At 35.6% G+C, this 23307-nt stretch overlaps 1 protein-coding gene across 4 annotated transcripts in view; it reads right to left on the bottom strand.

The window, feature by feature from the left end:
• Positions 1–6302: 6302 nt before the first annotated feature.
• Prp40 (pre-mRNA processing factor 40) overlaps positions 6303–23307 on the bottom strand; it is a 54486-nt gene continuing 37481 nt past the window's right edge. For 2 of the 4 annotated variants that reach the window (XM_089255668.1, XM_089255666.1), the window contains 13 exons: positions 21797–21930; positions 17777–17891; positions 15289–15380; positions 13671–13787; positions 13397–13453; positions 13206–13286; positions 12127–12222; positions 10383–10472; positions 10144–10267; positions 8363–8424; positions 7946–8086; positions 7211–7246; positions 6303–6476 (listed from right to left, as the gene is read on the bottom strand). In XM_089255668.1, the coding sequence (XP_089111794.1) occupies positions 6396–6476; positions 7211–7246; positions 7946–8086; positions 8363–8424; positions 10144–10267; positions 10383–10472; positions 12127–12222; positions 13206–13286; positions 13397–13453; positions 13671–13787; positions 15289–15380; positions 17777–17891; positions 21797–21930 (1226 nt within the window). In that variant the 3' untranslated portion in view covers positions 6303–6395. The remainder of the gene's footprint in view (positions 6477–7210; positions 7247–7945; positions 8087–8362; positions 8425–10143; positions 10268–10382; positions 10473–12126; positions 12223–13205; positions 13287–13396; positions 13454–13670; positions 13788–15288; positions 15381–17776; positions 17892–21796; positions 21931–23307) is intronic. The other 2 variants (XM_089255687.1, XM_089255677.1) reach the window with 1 other exon arrangement.

The following is a 23307-nucleotide window of genomic DNA, read 5'->3' on the forward strand; positions in this document are numbered from 1 at the left end:
CATTAATGAAAGAGATAATTTCAGCATTAATGAAAGAGATAATTTCAGCATTAATGAAAGAGATAATTCCATAAGTAAATGAAAGAGATAAATTTCAACATTAATGAAAGAGATAAATTTCAACATTAATGAAAGAGATAAATTTCAGCATTAATGAAAGAGATAAATTTCAACATTAATGAAAGAGGTAATAATAAAATTAATGAAAGATAAAAAAAAAAAATCCAGAATTAAGGAAAGCGAATTCCTTAAGCAATGGTTCCTGCAGAGCGCAAGACGCCTCATGCCAGCTCTTCACGTCGGGGTGATTGGTCATCTGGTTCTGGAGGACGGGCAGCAGCATATTTCGCAAATGCACCGCTATTCTGCGATTAGACGATTTTTTTTTTCGTATTTTTTTCCACACAGCCAATCACGTTGCTTCAGCCTCTACGATAATTTTCGTAACTCTACGATATCTTCATTCTCGTATCTGATCGCGGAACAGTGGTGCAAACAAGGTAGACATTTCCACTGATGTTCCGCGAGGCATTTCAAATGTGCAATCGCGCTATTTTCAATGTTATAAAAACGACTTTATTTTTTAAACCAATAAATTTATGCACTGAAAGGAAACTTAAATATTTAAACAGTTAAAGGAGGATAATCACTTCAAATTTCTGAAAATGTGATAGAAAATCCTAGTAAATTTTAGTAAAACATATCTCCTATTTAATCAATGCATTTTTCGATAGTAAATCGACTAAAAATAAACCGATAAATTATAGTATGAAAAAATATATCGTTCATGTTAATAATCGCAAACAACTATGAAATATTTAAACATCTATTTAAATATCAGAACTTCAGAAGAGTAAAGATATGCTAAAAAGAATTACATATTTTACAGCATTATTACTGGTCTTGATAATTTTTTCTACATATTTGTATGATTTATTATATACCAAAGTTTAGTTAATTAGTCATAAACAGCCATAAAATATTTAAAAATTGGAACTTAGGAAAAGGAAAGACACTATAAAAGACAACTATACGTTTTTTTATAACATTATTGGTCGTACTTTCTTCCGCATGCTTTTGTTATAATATTTAACTGATTTTACAGTACTCTTGTATGTTAAGAGTCCGCAAAATATATTGTAAAATGTATTGCATCAATAAAAAAATTAAAATTTTTAAATCATTTTCTGACGAGGAGTTAAAAAAAAATAACTTTCGCGAATTGGATTCAGACCTCAGCCTTCAGGTTCACATTCCGATACACTATCACCTACACTAACTCGGCTGACGAAAAGGGTCCTAAAACTGTTTATCACAAAAGCATATACAGTCAAACCTCGTTAATGAGTCACTCTTGGGACAGCAAAAATATGACTTGGTAAGCGGAGTGGCTCGTTAAACGGAGTAAGCCGTAGCTGTGCCAGTTACTGCCTGAGGACAGTTGGGACTTCCAAAAAAGTGACCCGTTAAGCGGAGTGACGCACTAACGAGGTTTGACTGTACTAGCTAGTGAAATTTTTTTTTCAAAATTTATTACCACTCATCACTCGCTATTTTTACTACGGAATTTTAATCCTTCCCTTACGCGAATTAAAATAAAGAATGTTTGTTTGGCATAACAGCGTGTTAATATTTCGGAATACATTCCAGTGATTACATAAGGAAGCCACCTTGTGACCAAAAGCACAGCAGATCTTACGATATTAAGGTAGTGGGAATTATCGTAAAAACCCAAATTATCGTAAACCAAGAAGAGACGTGATTGGCTGAAATAGTGTAATTGCGGAATAACGGTGCATTTGCGAAATTAGCGGCCGGGCAGCACGAAACTCGACGCGGATTGGTTAAAAAACTAAAGACGTCGTATACGCTCGTTTCGTCTATCGCATTTGTTCCGTTCTCACGAAAATCAAACCGTTCTGTCGTCTGCATGTTTCCACGCATTTTTGACATTTTGCATAATAAAAAAGACTGAAGGAAGGGAACGAAAACACAAAAAAAGCGAAGAGAAAGATCAGCGAAACGCACGGCGCGCTCCTCTTTCTTTTACACCGAGCACAATTCAGGTCTATCACCATCTATGGGCGATTTATTGTGCCGGAAGTGTAACTGTGTGTGTGTGCTTAAGTTTGCGCGCGTATGTAGTGTTGTGTTTGACTCCTCTAGAAGCAGTCAGCCAATCACGCTCGATGTAAAGCGCTGGCATGAGGCACTCTACAGAAAAACAGCCGTACCACTTTTCCCATTGCCGAGTGGACGGCGTGTCGCGCTGGGCGGTTCACGTTGCACGCGACACAGAAGAAAACACAACCCGGCTTTTGAATGGACTTACGCAAACGACAGAACATCTAATGCACCACGCTAGGATAACGCAAGTGTGATAAAGTTAACCCCAGGAGCAGGTTTTTCGCGTCGCGTGAATCGAATACGATCATTTTGTATCGGCAGAAACGTGCAACTTGATCATGCTACACATTTGTGTTTTTCTAGCGTGGCGCACCAGCTGTTCTGTCGTCTACACATCTGCATTCAAGCGTTTGATTTCAGAGATTGCAAGAAAAATGCTGAGAGGATAGATGAAATGTTCGCACTCATAAAGCCGGGTTCTTCTGGAAAAGGTTTTCTGCTCCGCGTGCAACGTGAATCGCCGTCCACTCACTAATAGGAAAAGTGGTACGACTGTTTTCTTGCAGAGCGCAACATGTCTCACTCCAGCGCTTTACGTAGAGCGTGATTAGCCGACTGCTTCTAGAGAAGTCAAATGCGTAGTGCGCCGATCTTCTCTTGTGTTTTATTTTCCCTTCCTTTCGGTCTCCTTTTTTTATCGTGCGAAATGTCAAAAATATGTGGACATGCAAACGACAGAACCACGCTAGGAAAACAAATGCGTGACGGGATAAAGTTACACGTTTCTGCCGACGCGAAACGGTCCTATTCGGTCCACGCGATGCAGAAAAACCTGCTCCTAGGAAAACCTGACTTTAGGAAATTAGGAAAAAAAATCCGTCCTCTTTCTTCTTCAAATTCAAAAGAATGCATTCCGATCAGGGACGTACGCAGGATCGATCTTTGTATGGAATGGGGCGTATAAGGATTGGAGAGGGCATAAATTTCCGGACAACTTTTGAGTTTCTTCAAACACCATTCTAAATTAACAGAAATCTAGTAAGATAGCACATAAAGGTATTATTTTCGCCATACGTTTCCCTGAATGAATATTTTCTCATTCGTTACCATTTTCTTCTGCCATATTACAACTACTGTGCGCCCTTCACCCACATCATGCAGCAGTGCTAGAGTATTTTTCATGGGCCATGCAAAGAAAGTGTAAAAAAAACATGTAATAAGGAAGAGTAATAAAGAAAGTCCCTAGGCCGCATTTTATTACAGACCAACCGTTGATCCTGGAGGCATACTTCTAATTAGAGAAAGTATCCTAATTGACGTATCAGAGGTCTCACGTTTTCATATTGCAAGGGATTGTACAGTTATCGAAATACAAAAACCCAATTAGAAAGTTTTATCCTGCCTATTTTGAGGTCAACAAAAAATACATGTTTCTAAGTACAATATTCTCTAAGATATTTTTGAAATTCGAAAATTGAAGAAAAATTTGGAAAGAGCAGCAAAAACTAATGGACAACACTTCTCCTTATTCATGCTGTTCTATTCCAAAAATATTTGAATTCAAAAATTGAATATTGCACTTACGAACATGGACTTTTTTGTTGGCCTCAGAAAAAAACAGGACAACAACTTTCTAACTGGGTTTTTGAGGACAGAGTCTGTATAAATAGTTAGTTTAGGTATTAAAATAACTTACAACCCCTTGCAATATGAAGTATGTATAGGGTATCCGAGGTCTATACGTTATTTGGATACTTTTCTAGCTGAAAATATGCCTCTAGGATCGGTGGTTCACCAAAATGTGGCCTAGGAACTTTCCTTACTACCCTGTATATATAGGATTTATCTTGGGGGTCCCCAAGGCTGTGCTACTACTGAACCAAACATACACCTCGTCCATATTCCCCAAGGCTGCAGCCTGACAGCCCCTCCCCCCCCCCCAGCCCATGTAAAAGGCATGACTAATCACAAGAGCCTGGAAGTTCAGGCTCTAAATGAAGTAGGCAGGCAAAAAGACACTAAAAATTCCTAAAATAGGCACTAAAAAGGCATTTATAGCTTTTGGAAGAAAAAATAACTAAAAGCTAAAGTATTAAAGGTTCAAAAACTAGCGGAAAAAATTGGTTGTACTTAATCTGTCTATTGTTTTAATTATAGTTTATAATAACTGCATTATTATCAAAGTTAAATTGATTTCAAGCCCAAAATAAAATGTTTATAGACCCTCAGGATTAGGCCAATTCTAAGACTACCATTACCAGACTCCCTCGAGTTGCAAATAATTCTCGTTTATTTGTTGTATTATTTGGAATAATCATTATCATTTCTATTGTTGAAACATGGCTGTCTTGTTCTATTTTTGTAAAAAAATTAACTTTTTTTAATATTACTACATATGCAGGACTCCTTCAAGCGCCGGCCCTGTGTGGTCATATCTGTCACATACTCCTGAGGGTGACTGGTCAATTTAATAGAATACTAAATATGGATGTTTAATAAATATCAATTGTTGTTGGCAGTCCATTTTATGGTACAAAAAATAAAATCAAAACAACATGTGCCTCCCCCAGAGCACTGTCTGCTCCTACCCCACCTTGTGTGAGCCATGACGTCAATTCGTGACCTCTTGGGACAGTCATCCCTCAGCTATACACATAAAACGCAGTCTAGTGCTTGAGCGAGACATTATGTGAAGCCTGTGAAGAAACAAAAATTTATAATTTTCCACTGCTTTTCTAACATGGCTGTATTAATCTGAAACAAAATCATTCACGTCTAACGCAATCTGGTCAAAGCAAAGTTAATGCATGGAAACACCAATCTCTTTTGCATCTAAAGGGGGCAGGAGGATTTCTGATGTTAATTAATATACTGAGAGTTGGAAAATTTTAAAAAGAGCAATTCTTTAAGTTCTCTATGCTCAAAATATTTAAGTTTTACAGATTATGGCCTCTGGAATTCACTAATAAACTTAAAACTATTCTAAAATAGGCATTTATGGCACGAAAATTTCAAAAAAGGCATTTTTACAAGAAACGTTTGAAAATAGGCAAAATAAGGCATTTATGGCATTTTGCCTGAACTTCTTAGCTCTACTAATCCCATATGTACCTCATGCACATTCTCTTGAGGAATTTCTGATGAATTAGTGCAGTGTTTTCCAAGCTTTTTGATGTTGCTGATCCTCTGTGGTGGAGGTCAATGCATGACGGATCCACTGTAGTAAAGATCAATGCTCTGCCAACCCCCCGTAGCAGGGCTGCAACTGGGGAGGGAGCAGGCAGTTCTCCCAATGATTGGTATCCCGGGTGCTGAATCATTGGGAGCAAGAATTTCACTATTCAATCTCTCCAACATAACAGGGTGGCGCAAAAACTCTGGCTTGCCCCAACCGATCAAGCATCTAGTTGCGGCCTTGCATTGTAGCATCAGAAGGCCAATTTAGACGCCACCCTCCCATAAAATGCAAAATATATTGTTTGGTTTTTTATAATTTGCTTATTATAAAAAATTGAATTAGAATTTCATACTAAAAACTCGTCATTTATGCAATGGTTAGTAAATGAAAATGACCATACAGAACCCCCCCCCCCCCAAAGGTCCACAGACCACAGGTTGAAAAACACTGAATTAGTGCATGCCAGTAATAGTTATTGTCTGTATGCCTCAATTGAACCTCACTATGGTATTTCATGTCTAAGGTGTGCATGCCATGTGTTTGAGAAGTGCTATCAGCTAATTTTTAAGTTGTGTTGCAGGAGTATAGTCAGATACAGATACAAAGAAAACATTGCAGGATGCTAGGAGGTTCCATTTATATGAGATTTCGGAAGTGGGGTTACTAATCTGGGACTTTTGTGTCACATGTCCACATTTTCATGAATCCAAACCATTCTGGAGAAGCCTGCAGTTAGATATGTAATCCTTTTTCCACATCTGGAACATTAAATTGCATCTCCTTGAGAGCGAAGATGCAGACCGTAATGGAAACTAAAAATACATACCCTGCTTTTCATTTCTTTGTACGTTTCACTTTCTTCATACAATTCTTTCATAATGTTGAAATTTCAAATTTTTCGTTTTTACACATTAGAAAAAGGCAAAATAAAAAAGTTAAATAGCAATAAATGTGGCATATGAACAACTATACAAAGATTTCATTCAAAAAAAAAAAATTCTTTTTGACAGTAAAAGATGAATTTAATTAATGCACCAATACAAAGCAATGTTCAAAATGCAGTACATAACAAAGATATCAGCAATGCTTTTCAGTTATGTGCAGCAAGCTGCTGCAATAGTTGACGTCTTCTTTTTTCAAGTTCTTCCTCACTTGCATCACTATCAGATGCCTAGTATAATTTAAAAAAAAAATTAAATAAAAAGTATTTTGATAATTCTTTGTATTTCACTAATATAGACAAATTTACAAACAAATGCTCCCCCCCCCCCTGTATTCAACTACAACTATGAGTGCACATAATAGCTCTTATGCGTGTGTGATTGCTATTTTTTTATTATAATATCAGCAGACAGATTGAGTTAGTATTTATAGCTTTGTAAAACCTATACCATAATTTCTAGCATGATATGCATGTACCAATTTTTCTATTCTGAGTTAAAAAGACCTCCCACATTCCTTAGCACCATACAACATGCACCAGCAAATTCCTTTAATTTGAGAGAGAAAATTCCTTTGATAATCCCCAACTGCATTTAATCTGCAAACAAAATATCGCAACATGAATGCTCCTGCTCATTTTAATAATGTGTGAAAAAAAAATACTAAATTTTTAATTTGAATGGGCTCAAAACCTGATAACATCTGTGGTTTAGCATTCTGATCATGATCCGTATCTCCACTAATGAAATCTTAAGGAATGGAAGGATTTGTTGTGATCACATTTTTTCATTAACCATGAAAACAAAATTAAAATGAGAAGTCAATAATTATTTTACAAATAATTTTTTACTTGAAGACATAAGAAATCCCCCGTTTTGAACAATCATAAAATTCATGATGCAACTCTTTGAAACAATCAATTTGAACATTTCTACACTTATACTTTCTCGCAATACTACTCACCACGTTAACTCTGTGAATATCTCTTTCACCACTTGGCTAATGATAGCATGAAGAGAAGCAAAAGAAATAAGATAAAAAAAGTAACTTTCACATGTTATTCAACAAGTCTAAAGATTAAATGCGACCATATCCCTAATATGCACGTTCAAATTGAATAACACAACTCTGTTCATCACATTTTCTACAAACAGAAACTATCAGAATTCTGTGGTGAACAGTAATATATCAAAAAAAGTTTGTTTTTCTGAAATTTAAAATAACTTCATTCCTTCACAAAATGTGGATATTTTTTGAGTTGTTTGCAGCACACAGCTACTTTACAGTTTTAAAACCTACATTTATGAATTCATAGAAAGATCAATGTCAAATTAATAGTATTTGGGGCATGATTTTAGAATCACCCAAGTAAATAGCTTTCATAGAATTAGTATAAAGTTATGACTAAATTAACTGCTGTGCATTAATTTCTACTCGAAATATGAGCTGTATTTTAACGAGTGTGAACCATTGTTATTATTACAACAGCTACTACATTGCAACAACTTTTTACATAGAAATTTATGCACATCTTCAATATTTTGTGAGCGTTTTTTTTGCAAGTTGGGTGTGTGTGTATATATATATATGTGTGTATTGGTGTGACACTCACCCAATCAATTATTCAGCATCATGATATATACTGCACAATCACTAATAAAAATAAATATTTAAGTATAAATTTTGAAAACCTCAAACCTTATCACTTGCTTGGTCAACTTCTCCTTCTTCACGTGAATGACTATCACTACGACTTGCGCTATGATTGCGATAATTCTTCTTTTTTTTTTTATCTCTGTCCCTTCTTTCTGATTCAGATTCGTTTTCTGATGAAGAAGGCTAAAGGATAATGAATGAATATACTATAAAAAAACGAACAAAATATGAAAAGAAATTCTATTTTCCTGGTAATGATGTGTTTTCGGTCACAATGTGGATACTAAATATTTACATTTGCATGAAGAATCGTATGGTTATTTAAAATTGAATCTTGCCTTCTCTGCTTTTGGCATCTATAGTATTGCAAGTACCTCAATTGAACCAGTTGACATGACAGCCTGCTACATATTTTCAAATGATTAAATTCAAGAAAATACAAAACCAAAGAGTACTTACAGTTCTGGAGCGCCTTTTATCTTTCCTTCTGGACTTTTTCCGATGACGTCGTGATCTCTCTTCTGGAAGAAAAGAATAAATCACGATAAAATTGAGAATGAAAAACATGCAAGTGTATGATGAAAATAACTAATTACTACGTTTGACAGAAACCAAAGAATGTTTAACCATGAGTTTCCAGAGAAATATGAATTTTTGCCTGCGATTTAATATTCTGGTATACAATATGTGTGGTAAGCCATTTATTTTCATACAATCTTCCTTCCTTGACTAGAAATGAAATACTTAATATCAGATATTCAGAAACAAATGAATAATTTTTGTTTAAAAATAAAAGTGCTCCACAATATTTTTTGAATAAAAGAGATTATTCTAGGTTTCGGTTATTTGAGGTAGATCCAATTGACATTAGTTTGGTTAATCGAGACCTTCCGTGTGTTTCAAACAATCTTGAGGATTGCGGGGGGGGGGGGGGGGGTAATTTACCAGGTGCACAAGTATGAAATGAGGATTTTTTTCCCAAAAAAAACACGTTAAATTCAGAAGAATGATAAAAAGTGCTTTATTCAAAGTATGCTCCATTGCTTGTTATACATTTCTCCCATCTTTCTGGCAATTTGTGAATACCACGCCAGTAAAAATCTTCCCCCTTTGCTGCGAACCAGTCATCGAGCCATTTTTTCACATCTTCGTACAAACCAAAGTCTGGTGAGTAAGCCGCATGTGGTAGAACTTCCCAGCTGAGTGCTTCCAACGTGGCACGAACCGGTTTTGCCGTATGTGATGGAGCATTGTCATGAAGAAATATGATTTTGTGTTGCCTTTTCTGGTATTCTGGCCTTTTTTCACGCAGCAAACGGTTCAAATCGGTCAATTGTTGTTGGTAACGTTCAGTGTTAACCGTTTCCCCAGGTTTTAACAGCTCATAATAGACCACGCCCCTCTGGTCCCACCAAACACACAGCATTGTCTTTCTGCCAAAGCGATTCGGTCTTGCGGTCGATGTGGATGGTGCACCTAGGTCTACCCATGATTTTTTGCGCTTGGGATTCTCAAAATAAATCCACTTTTCATCCCCTGTAACTATACTATGCAAAAACGACTTCCTTTTGTACCGAGCGAGCAAAATTTCACATGTGTTTTTGCGCTTTTCCATTTGTCTGTCGTTCAACTCATGTGGTACCCATCTACCGATCTTCTGAATCTTTCCCATCTCTCGTAGGCGATTGGAAACAGCTTGTTGACTAACACCCAATTGCTCTGCAAGTTGTTTTTGTGTCTGCATATCATCTTTGTCCAACAATGCTTGCAATTCCACATCTTCGTATTTTTTTGGCGGTTTTCCATGTTTCTTGTCTGCAACATCGAAGTCACCACTTTTGAAACGCTGAAACCATCGTTCACACATATCTTGCGATGGAGCATGTTCACCATAAGCTTCTTGAAGTAATCGGTATGATTCAGCAGCAGTTTTCTTCAAATGAAAACAAAAAATTAATGCTGTCCGCGAATGCTCTTTGTTCGGTATAAATTTCGACATATTGAACACAACAACAAAACACTATGCACACACTTTTCCAGTTTATCACTCATGCGTGTCTGACACTTGTTGATGACGCAAAAAAATGGTGCAGTCTCAAATCTTCATAGCACATACTGCCTTGGTGCACCATCTGTTGTCTGAAATCCGCATTTCATACTTGTACACCCGGTAATTAAAAGAGCAATAATAAAACAACATATTCCACAACAGAATATTTTCTATCAGTAAAATCACCTACCATCATCAGAACGATCACGGGAATCTGAAGAGCGACTTCTGGATCGTGAATGTGATTTCGAACGTGATCTGTGCTTCTTCTTACGACTACTTTTGTGACGATACTCTTCCTCGGAATCTGTTTTCTGGAAACATTTAGAATGACAATTCCATCCTTTTATTAAGAAAACTTGCAAGAATAATGATAATCTGATTGCACTGTACAATACAAAAAAAATTAATATCTCCCTCTCAACTTACTGATCTTGATCTGGAACGAGATCTCCGTTTAGCTTTCTTTGATTTTTTCGAATGTTTCTTTGATCTGCTGTGATGATGACTGCAAGCTTCCTGAATGAAGAGATGAAATAAAATTATATTATTTAGTGTATTAAACAAATAAAAGTCAAAGTCAAGTACACTGTGTGTCTTATGAGTCTCGAGACTATAGAATATGGGAATTAATATTTTATAAAAATTATGTGGCCGATACTCATTTCTTGCCTGCTCTTCTTATTCACCTATGAATTATTGGATAAACCAAAAACTGTTTTGTTTCTGAAGGTGATCGAAAGAACTTACTGTGTATGTGTACCATATATGTCTCTTATAGACAGACCCGTACCTCCCTCTGAACGCTCACAATGAGTGGACTTTCTTACCCTTTGAGGATAACATTGAAACACTGGGAGAAGAAAAACTCTACAAGGACATATGGCTGTCAAAACAATCAAAACTGTTTCTTTTGGAGCTCACCGCGTCTGCATATTCTCTCTCGCTCAGAAACATGCAATAAACAAATCACTTCAGAGTCCACTCTAAATGGCTACCAGTCAGAGAGCTGACTATTTTCATATACGTCAGCAATCATCTTAAAATTTATGGCTTTTGCGGTGACAATATGCAAGAGCTGTTGTAGCAACGCGTTTTCACTGCATACAAAAATTTGACGTTTGATGGAAGTTTTTTCAATAGATTTGGAGTTAGAATAAAAGTGAAACTGTCAAATAAATGAATTATTTTAGCATTAAAATAGATAGGATCCAATTGCGACCGAAGTCATGTGACATAAACATGAAAGTCGCAAATGACATATATAAACAAGGTTCCACTGTATTTCTCTATCTGTGCTGTACCTTCTGTGTTGTTTGAATGATTTCCATCTAAGACTATAGAGTAGTTGGATTTTAAAATTCATTCTTGGCCTCTATTACCATTCAAAATATTAATATTTACATTTTTTTGAGTGACCCATAATAATTGTACCAGATATTTTTATATTTTCTTGCATATTTAAATGAGTAGAATTAGTGGTAATTTTTTCGAAACTTTTTCAGTGACACCTTTGGACCCTTTGCTTGTTATAAACATGGACATTTTTTTTGTTGGCATAAGGAGCCAACAACTTTCTAATTGGGGTTTCGGACACACAGAGACTGTATTAAAAAGTTGATTTTTTATTTTAATAACTATATAACCCCTTGAAATATGAACAGCATATCTGAGTACTACATGTTATTTGGAGACTTTTTCTAACTGGAAGTATACCTATAAGATTAACGATTTGCCAGTATAATGCCATACCCCTTGTTTGCTTGCACCCTGTATACAAAATAATGTCCTGATTTATCCATCATCGCTACACCGAAACCACTAAAGCTATAAATATGAAATTTTGTCAATAGTTTTATTTTATAATGCAAGACTTGCTATGAAGGAATTTTTGTACATCAAATTACTAGCAGTAGCCCGCTGCTTCCTTCGCTTGAATTTGGCAATCTAAAACTTCTTCCTTAAGAATTTTTAAAATTGTCAAATTCAAGCGAAAGAAGCAGCGGGCTACTGTTAGTAATTTGATGCATAAAAATGAGAGTCTTTGATGAAGCACCTTAGCTGACACTGATTTACCACAGAGTTGCCACTCCTCTTTATGAATAATTGATTGAGTGTTATCAGTCAGGCATTAGTAATATCAGTATTTTTTATTAATTTTACTCTGTCTTACCTCTAATGTCTGCTGAAATTCTTTAAACAGTCGTACTCTTTCCGATTCCAATATTATACTTTCGAAAGGTGCTTCATTTTCAAATTGTTTTCTAACCTGAAATACACAAATATTTAACAGTATATTACAATTAATAATTTGAATGCAATAATGTAAAAACTGAGCATGTAAAACAACAAGCTGGAAAACCTCAGTTTTAGATATAAATACTAAGTAGCTGTTAAGAAAAATTATTTTAAAAAAAATTCACAGAAAATCATTGAGAAAAGTAAACTATTTCATATTATAATTTTTACCTTGTAGAAAATAATTGAATGATCAGCAAAAAAGATGAGCAATGCTTATTCAAGTTCAAGCAAGCAAATAGAGGGAAAAAATAACAGATGCTTCGAGCGAATAAGATAAAAGTACATAGGAGAAGGGGTTTGAAACTGCTATTCAAATAGGATAATAATCATAAAGCGATTCCAATGAAAGTAATTGTCATTCACATCAAATTTTGTTATATAGCCCCACATAGAGATTGAGGTTGACATTTTTTGCTTTAGTTTATTAAAGTGATTTGTGTACAGTGATCAATATTCTTGCCTGGTCTTGGGTTGATTTGCAACTGTTCTAGTGACTGGGCCCTGACTTGAAGAGTGAGCTTCACGTTTCATGTGTTTTTAGAGAGAAAATTTTTTAATGAAAATAATGAAGATACTATTTTTTTTTTCCCATACTATTCTTATTTTAATTTGTATTTGTTTCAAGACTGCTCATGTCACTAAAACATTGAGTTTCGCGTATGCTATAACTTTTTTAGCTTTGGCAAAATATTTCTTTTAAGCTGTTGAAATGTGTAATGTTGTTTTTCATTATTGGTGACTTTCACACAGCTCCCTTCAACTTTCTTATAAGGGGACTTTGACAACTTTCTCATAATTTGTTTTTTTACATCTATCAAGCAACACAGTACTTAAAAGAAAATGAAAAACATGGTTTCATTTAAACCCGAGTATTCCTTTAATAGTTATCACACACACATATACATAATTACTTGAAATAATTTCAAAAAATTCTTAATTCTAATTATTCACCTGAGACCAATCAGAAGTTGCATCAACTGCAGGAACAGCATTCTTCAACATACTGCGAAAAGCATTCTCCAGACGGCGTTGCTGAAAAATATAAGTCAATATATCAAATTTGAAGATGTTGCAGTTGGTTTTGAATTTTATTTTAACATCACTTAAATAGAAGATTGATTTTATGAAAGATTTAATCTTACCCTTCTTGCTTCTTCTTTCAATCGTTCTTTTTCCCTGGCCTCCGCTTTTTCAAGAAGCTGTAGTCAAATGAAAATAAAATACAATCAAATTATGGACTTCAACAAAAAAATTTAAATGATAGTTATTCTACATAGGAACTGAGACCAATACAAAATCTGAAATAGGTATTAATTATAACGTAGAGCACTCTGATTTAGTTCTCTTGTTCTGATTTTTTAAAATTTTATTTAAACATTTCATTTAGCTGATAGAAAAGTAAAAATGAATACTTACACTGTTATAAGTTAACTTAACATTTCCTGCATCCAGTGTTGCAGAACGTTTATCTTCACTAACTACTGTTGCGAATTCTTCAAATGTAGTATTCACTTCAACTGTGAAGCCTCTTTCCTGTCGGACAAAAAAGTACAAATAAACTAGAATTTGATTAGCAATTTCTAATGTCTGACTAGGTGTAATTTATACATGACTTATCTATTACACTGGATACCGATCCCTCATATTACAATTATGTAATCCCTTGGGCTATTACATAATGGTAATATGTTCTTGTATATTGTGTTTGTATTTTATGTTTATTTTGTTTTTTCGTATGTACTATTTGTGTTGTACAGGGTGGGCAAAAAGTCTGTAGACACTTTAAAAATGAATAAAAGCCGGAAAAATAACCGAAATAAAAAATGGTTTGCATGGTTATCATCGCTAGGTCACAGGATTTTTTTAAAGACAGGAAAACAATAACACCAAAAAGCAACTGATAGGTGGCGCTGGTACGAGCGACTTCAGTGGCAATATGTAAACGAGATGGTTATAAGAACTTATAAGTGCTCCTAATCCACAGTCAATTCACAATTGTAAACCGTGTATGTGGACCTGCTGGATTTGTGACTCGCCTGCAATGTGTTATCCCATGGTGGTTTGGTCATGTGGAACACACACATACTGCTGTAATAAACGATTTGGAGACATTCTGTTTGTTATTTGAGTATCTTTTCTTTGACTTCTGTACACCAGCGCCACCTATTGACTGTTTTTTAGTTATTTTTTTTCCTGTCTTAAAAAAATTCCAGTGACCTAGCGATGCTAAACCTTCAAACCGTTTTTTATTTTGGTTATTTTTCCATTTTTTATGAGTTTTTGTGGCCTTTTTGCTGACCTTGTATATGTGTGTGTAATAAATTTCAAAATTTCAAATTCATTAGACAGATTTATTATCTATCAAAGCAAATAAAAATTTCTAGTGCTCATCATTCCATTATTTAAGAAATATGATAAAAGTTTAGAGAGCCATTTTTCAAGTTCAAAAACCTTCTTATAATCAGATAAAACTATTAACCTTATTATAACTTAGTTAATTATGAAATCAATCCTAACAATTATTCTCATAATGCAATTTTCTGGAAACAGACAAATGTGAAGATATTCAGACACTTGAAATAACAGCTCTTGCAACAGAAAAGCATTCCTTCACCTTATTGTGATTTCCTTTGAAATCAAATTTATTTGTTGACAGATGCTCTCACTATATAACAAAGGAAATAAGAACTAAAACCTTGTCTAAAAATATTCAAAATGTTAGAAAAAGCCTAGGACAATTAGGCAGATATTTACTATAAAAAGTAAACCAATAAATCTACTTAGGTAATACTGTACAATAAACAATTTTTTAATCCTTAAACACATGCACAGAAGAGTGCCAATTAATGCAACTGCACCTCCCAGAATCCATCTGCATAACCTTTATTTATTGCACCCATAATAAAAAATTATGAATTTGGTATATTAAGTTAGAAAAACCATCATAATGGCCCAAAAGCATGTAACCTTAAGATTGAAAGCATGAAATTTCTTTAAAAAAATCTGAATTTTAAGAGAAATTGTCAATTCCTACTTTTAAAAGTTCTTTGATTATCTTCTTTTCATCATGAAATCGAGCTTTCAGTTCTTCAACATAGAACTTGAACAAATCAAGAGGAGTGGATCCTGAAAATAATCAAAGAGAAACACACTAACTCTTTAAATGGCATAATAAAAATCACTAAACCTTATGCATGCAAAATGGCATATCTTTTTTATGAAGTAGGCTTTCTGATAATTGTTTCACACCTATTACCCTACTAAACCATACACGCACCTCGTCAATATTCCTCTGCGGAACTTCTAATGAATTGGTACATGTTGGAATGTGCGTGTCCATGTAATCTAATGTAAAGGTTGTTTCTGTGTAATGCTTGTTATAGTACTGCCATCTGCCTCCCATTGGTCGACTTATGAATAAAATATAATGATTGAAGATTTTACTGTTGTAGGCCTGTTGCTCTCTCTGTGGCAAGACTTTTTAACGGGAGATTGGCTGAAAAGTCTCGCCACAGAGACTTTTGTTTCACACCTGCTGGAAATTGGAAGAGAAAGCCTACTTCATAAAAAAAAAGACATGACATTTTACATGGGGTTTAAGTGATTTCAAGGAAATTGAGAATTTCATTTCTAATGTAATGTTTTCATTTTTTAATGGTAAACATTTCATAGGGAAAATGTTTTTCATTCAGAAATAAGCTTTAAAAAATATCTGGGCTTGTCATTGCTGAAAGGAAAGGCTTTTAAGAAGGTGCAATATATTGTCAATGCCACTGAGAGGATTAAATTTAATCATTCTAAAAGTGTCTTTTTTAATGGAGAAAACTGCTGCATTTCAAGAAGTAAAAATACTGATATATATATATATATATATATATATATATATTATGGATAAACCATATACCTTGCTTATTATAAACTGAAGAGCCAAAAAAACTGGTACAGGCATACGTATGCAAATAAAGAGATATGGAACTAATCAGAGTACAGTGCTGTGGTCGGCAAAGCTTATATAACACAACAAGTGTCTGGCATAGTTGTTAGATCGGTTACTGCTGCTACAATGGCAGGTTATCGAGATTTAAGTGAGTTTGAACGTGGGGTTATAGTCGGCGCACGAGAGATGGGACATAGCATCTCTGAGGTAGCGATGAAATTTGGATTTTCACGTACGACCATTTTACGAGTGTACCGTGAATATCAGGAATCCGGTAAAAAATTAAATCTACGACATCGCTGCGGCCAGAAAAAGATCATGCAAGAACGGGACCAACGACGATTGACGAGAATCATTAAACGTGACAGACGTGCAACCCTTCCGCTAATTGCTGCAGATTTCAATGCTGGGCCATCAACAAGTGTCAGCGTGCGAACCATTCAACGAAACATCATCGATATGGGCTTTCGGAGCCGAAGGCCCACTCGTGCACCCTTGATGACTACACGACACAAAGCTTTACACCTCCTCTCCTGGGCCCGACAACACCGACATTGGACTGTTGAGGACTCGAAACACACTGCCTGGTCTGACGAGTCTCGGTTCCAATTGCTTCGAGCTGATGGACGTGTACAGGTATGGAGACAACCTCATGAATCCATGGACCCTACATGTCAACAGGGGACTGTTCAAGCTGGTGGAGGCTCTGTGATGGTATGGGGTGTGTGCAGTTGGCGTGATACGTCTAGATACGACTCTGACAGGTGACAGGTACGCAAGCATCCTGTCTGATCACTTGCACCCATTCATGTCCATTGTGCATTCCGACGGACTTGGACAATTTCAGCAGGACAATGCGAAACCCCACACATCCAGAATTGCTACAAAGTGGCTCCAGGAACACTCTTCTGACTTTAGACACTTCTGCTGGCCACCTAAATCTCCAGACATGAACATTATTGAACATATCTGGGATGCCTTGCAACGTGCTGTTCAGAAGAGATCTCCACCCCCGCTTACTCCTACGGATTTATGGACAGCCCTGCAGGATTCACGGTGTCAATTACCTCCAGCACTACTTCAGACATTAGTCGAGTTCATGCCACGTTGTGTTGCGGCACTTCTGCGGGTTCGCGGGGGCCCTACATGATATTAGGCAGGTGTACCAGTTTTTTTGGCTCTTCAGTATATATATATATATATATATATGCTACAAAAATTATCACAAATGTATATTTGCCTTCAAAGAAATTTTATAGAAGCTGAATTTAAAATTGAATCTCATTGAGATGACAGGAAAAGTACATGTTTAAAGGAATAAAATATTTTAAATAGATTTTTTAACTGAAAACCAGTGGTTCCCAGCCTCTTTGATTTGCAGAGCCTTTTTTAGGAATAAACTTCCATGCCAGCACCTCTTTAGGCCTCTTTTTTTCTAAGAATTTATTTACTTAGTTTAATGATTTATTTCATTTCCTTGGAGTGGCCACAGAACCCCTGAGAAGTGTTCACAGATCTCCAAGGGCACTGTGTAGCACAGGTTAAGAACCACTGATTTAAACTTATGTAAAACTTTTCCACTTACCAGGTTGAGCAAGCATATTACTGAAACGGACATCAGCACTGATTGTTGGATAAAGCTCAACCCACAGAGACATTGATGTCAACTTTCCAGCTTCATGCAACTCATTTAGTAGGCGCTAATGGAAGCAAAAGTAAAAGTAATTAAAAACTCATGTCAGAAACAACAACAGGGCTCCCACTCAAAAATTGGAAAAGGTAGGACGGGGGAGGGTAACCTTCTGAAATAAGAATCATAGCATAGTAAAAATAAAAACATTCTAAAATATATATATATATATATATATATATATATAATTTCCCCCCCCCCCCATAGTACTATTTTAGTATCCTATAAGATTGATTTGAGGCAAAGCAAAATGACAGAAATAACTTAATTACAGAAACAATTTGTAGCCAGAACAGGGCACTAGCAACCACGGATAAATTCTTTTCTGTCTCTCCTCCCAATATAAATTACATTCTTTTTATTCCACAGTCTGTCAATGCACAGCAAATTATGAAGGCATGTAAGTTTTTAAGAATGATGCTCTTTTGAGACCATTTCTAAAAGCACAGTACGAAATGCAAAATTAATAAACCAAATAGTCCACATACATGCCCCCCCCCCCAAATAATCTGAAAAATTATACAATTTCTGCTTTGAAAGAACCATTGATTTCAATCTACTACATTTGTATTATTCAGCAATATATCAATGATTCTCTTCTCAAGTAAAAACAGTTACGCAAATTTTGTTGATAGGGTTTGTGGTAGAAAAGTAGAATAAAAATTAGAAAGTAGGATGAGTGAGAGCTTTGCAATAATTACTACTGACAATTAAAACATAAAATTATTGTGTAGTTGCATATATAGATTCCAATAGTGTAATTAATTTTCTTCTGTTATGGAAAAAATTATGAATTCTTGTAAATTCATCATTGAAGCCAGTTTTAAATTTAAACTCAGTTTTAAAAAGTACAGTAAAGATATAAATAATGTAACACAAAAATTCATATAACAAAATCTAAAAATTTGCTAAGCAGCATGAAAATTCCTCCTGCTCCACCCAGTCTTGAATCAAAGTAACTAATACATTCGATCCTGCTTATAACATTCCCATTTAGATAGTTTTATCACTTAATACGACTTATTTTTTCAATCCCAACTCTAACTAATTGTCATTAAGATTTCTCATTTAAAACGTTTTCCCATTTACACCGTTTTTTCATGACAGTTTTTAAAAAAATGTATAAGTGGGATTCACTGTAAAATAATTTGTGTCATTGGCCAATCACACACAAAAAAGTGTAAACCTAACTGGAAAACTACATTAAAAAAATAGTCCCCAACTTCATCACTGTCTCCCAATGTTCTTCTATATACGGGGTGATTATAAAAACTATCCTGACATATGGGCCCCTAACTATCATACCATTCACAGAAACTGAATGAAATTTTGGCATAAGGTATTTTGAGGTATGCGCTCAAGAATGATATGAGAAAACAACAGTGTCACTCTAACAGTTACGGTTACAGTGAGAAAATTTCGAAAATATCAAACGGCAACACCAAGTTTTTTGTATTGGAATGTGATCTCCATACTGAAAAACACTAAATAGCGTTGGAATGGCACCTGTAGCACGAAAATCCCCGGAGCTAGGCAAGGAAAAAGTAAAAAGGACTTTGCAGTGCACCAGAGCATTGTTTGTTTCATTTGTCACACCGTTTCTTCGGCTGAGATCCCAGCCTGATTAGTCCTCCACAAGGTCATGTGGAAAATTTGTGAAACACAATAAAATGCTTTATTTTATGCTGCTTCTCTGTCCTTATTGGTTGTCCTCACTTTTAGCCTATCTACCGCCGGTGATTTTCATGCTACAGTTGCCGTTCGAACGCTATTTAGGGTTTTTCACAATGGAGATCACATTCCAATACAAAAAACTTGGTGTTGCCATTTGATATTTTCGAAATTTTCTCACTGTAACCGTAACTGTTAGAGTGACACTGTTGTTTTCCATATCATTCTTGAGTGCATACATCAAAATACCTTATGCCAAAATTTCATTCAGTTTCTGTGAATGGTATGATAGTTAGGGGCCCATATGTCGGGATAGTTTTTTTTATAATCACCCTGTATATAAAATTAATTTTCTGTCTGTGTGTGTGTGTATGTATGTTCTCTATACAAATCTATAATTTTAGATAGATCGTCGCCAAATTTTGCATATATACCAAATGGGATCCGACTTAAACAATAGGCTACTTTAAAATTTCGTCAGAGCAAGGCAAGTGCCCCAAATGGGCAAAAAACTGTCGGGCAACAATGGTTTTTGGGCCTCAACAATCACTTTCTGAACGTTTACTTTAGTTACCGTGGTTCCCTAGCAATGCGTTTAAGACGTGTATATGCCTTTACAATGGTTTGTCATTTCTTCAACGCTGTCAGTATATGTATAATATTTATGCCTTTATAATGGTGTCCCAGAGCTGCTCTCAGCTGATACTCAAGATACCAATTAATACCACTCAATTATTCAACCCTTGTCCTCAGGTCGGAGTAAATTATTATTTATTTACAGCTATAACAAATAATGTATATATGAGGATGTATTTAAATTACATACTTATAAATCAGTACATATGTTTTATGCTACTTCTCCTTGAGTGAGAGAGGTCAAGACTTACCCCGAACTTTCGTCCTCTTCCGCTCCTTCCACTTTCCTCCAAAACCCCCGGACAACCACCTCTCATCAAGACCTAGTTCGTTCTCTCTCTCTCAACCACCTTCTCTCGTACAATTTCCTCCTGTTTCCCTCTCATTGGTTCCGTCTCCTAAACGTCACACCCCCTCCCCTTTGGGTCCCAGACTAGAATCCCTTACTGGAATCTCGCTGCTGCCCCGATGTCTACATACCAATGATAAATCCATCTGCCACTCCTTCTCAAGGTACCACTGCCCAAAGGGCAGGGTCAATTCTGAGAATCTGCAAAAGGCGTTGGAGGTAACACCTGTGCATATAGGTGCCTCACCTATTTCTATACACGATATCTGAATAAAAGTCCAACCCAGTTCCCAGACTGTCTGGCGTCGTAAATAAAATTATATTCTAAAAGGCTTCATTAAAATTTAACTACAAATTAATGTAACAAGTTAGCGAGTAGCTTGTTACAATGGTTTGCCACTTTATTCAATCCTCCCAGTAATGACAGCTTTTTGAATAGACACCATCATCAGCATCACTTTGAGGGTAAGGCAAAGGATGATCCCCCATAGAAATCAGTGTTAAAATTGCCAATTTTAATCTAGAAATGCGGAAATTCGATGGGGTTTTTTCTGTCACATCAATAATTTTAAATTGTATTAAATACTTTTTTTTACTGACTCGATTTTTGAAATATTGAGTTCGCTTAGAGATATACGAAGCCCAGAAAGTTAAATATGAAGCAATTCTCCGGACCTACTTTCGAGTTGGATATCCATGCAATAACATTGATTTCAACTTTTTATTTACATCTTCTCAAGAATGAAAATTAATGTCTCCGTATTGTCTTTTGATATTCAACTGCATAAATTCATGTGGGTTAAGAGATTTTAAAATTAATTATGGGCCCGTAAAAAGTACATCGAAAAAATTCCACAGCTTTAATTAAGCATTTTTGAAAGCTGAAATAGGCAGATGAATAACTTGAAATTCAGGAGGGGGGGGGGGGGGATCGAAAGACTTAGCGCCCCTTAAAAAAGGAAAAAAATGTATTCATTTCTACGTTTCTTTAAATCTAGATTTGTTTATTTCATGAGTCGCGCAGGAAGTTGCCATATTGGTTAACTTGGACACGGTTCGTATGTCCCTCAAGAAAAAGAGAGGGAGATATTACGTGATCCTAAAAAAACCTCATTGTAGAAAACCCGGGCAACGCCGGGTATTATAGCTAGTTATTTATACAAGTGCACTCATTCTTGATGAACAATCCATAATCTTATCAGAATTGTAGATTATTTCACTGTAATTCACATTTCAAAATAATAAACACTGAATCTCACCAAGAATGCTTCACGGTTTTTTCTTTGCTGCCTCATGACTCTTTTTTTCTCTCTTTCTTTTTCTTCCTCTTCTTCTTGCTCAAGTTGTCTTATATGTTCTTCAAAAACAATCATGGCATCATCTTTTTCCATATCTGAAATTATCAAATCAGATAATTATTTATGAACGGTTATAAAAACTTAATATACTACTTCTTAAAGGTAAATCATACTTATATTGAAATAATTTAAGGCTGTTAGCAGATCATGCCTAAATATTACGGTAAATAAGTCTTTAGTTTGGTATTTAGAATACAAGTGAAGTACAGATGAAGCAAATGTATCTGTCTCTAATCTTAAAAATATACATGTGTATAAATGTGTATGCATGTATGTACATGCATACACATTTATACACATGTATATTTTTGAGATTATAAATTAGCAAACATGGTATATGTTCACCCTCCCCCCTTCCCCCGCAAGAAGCCAGTTCATATTTGTATCACAAGGTTGAGGAAGCCACAAAAAATGTACCTTAGATTTCGCTTTGAAAAAATATATACCTCCTTATTAAACCCTTCAAAGATATGCATGGAAAATCTTTCAAGATCTGGTAGAATCAAACTAGAACTACAGAAGGGAGTTGAGACACCGGCAAGTCAACACTTTAAGGCAGCGGTTCTCAACCGGTGCTCCACGGAGCCCTTGGGGCTCCTTGTGCAATCTCCAGGGGCTCCGCAGCCACTCGAAGAAAAAAAACTAAAATTTAAAAAAATAATTGTAAATATTTTTAAATAGTAAAAATAAATCGGTAACTTTGATAAAATAATTGAAAAATTAGCCTACGGGGCTCCGCCATGGAACTTTTTTACTTGGAAGGGCTCAGCGAGTCAAAAAAAAGTTGAGAACCGCTGCTTTAAGGTATATATGCTCAACCAATTTGTGGTTGAGCACTGTTTCATTATTGGCAGGCCAAAATTTGGCCCTCAGAGTCATCTGTGACTTGCGGCATCAAACCTAATTTTATAGGTTACAGATCACTTGAGTGACCCACCACGCAGTACCAGAGCACTTAACCCTTAGACTACCAATAGGGTCCATTGCACCCACCTCAAGCATTCAATCTCACTTTGTGAGTAAACTGTGTGTTTCAAAGAGTCAAGCTTCATCGACTTTTCTCGTTTTTCATTCTTTTTTGATGGGCATTCATCCTTTCTTGAATTTTTCCAATTAAGCCTAACTTATTCAGCTTTTCCATCACAGATAGCACAATTTTTGTCTCCCTGTCCTTCAAAGGCCCATTTCTCTCTTGCACAGCAAAAATTTATGTGGTGCCACTGAGGCGAATGACACATAAACAACTTTCCAATGAAAAAAAAAAGATAAATTTTAGCAATAACGTAACAATGGATGAGCAGCTGGTTACATTCAAAGGGTGTCATTTGTTTATTTATACATCTTATTTATACATCACTTGAGTGAACCGCAGCACAGTCCTACACATCATTTAAGTGGTCCTCAGCATACTG

The sequence above is a fragment of the Pholcus phalangioides genome, unplaced genomic scaffold (assembly GCF_987345545.1).
Source record: "Pholcus phalangioides strain wild (caught in Gottingen) unplaced genomic scaffold, Ppha-v1.0 ptg000004l_1, whole genome shotgun sequence".
In the NCBI taxonomy this organism is placed as follows: Eukaryota; Metazoa; Arthropoda; class Arachnida; order Araneae; family Pholcidae; genus Pholcus; species Pholcus phalangioides.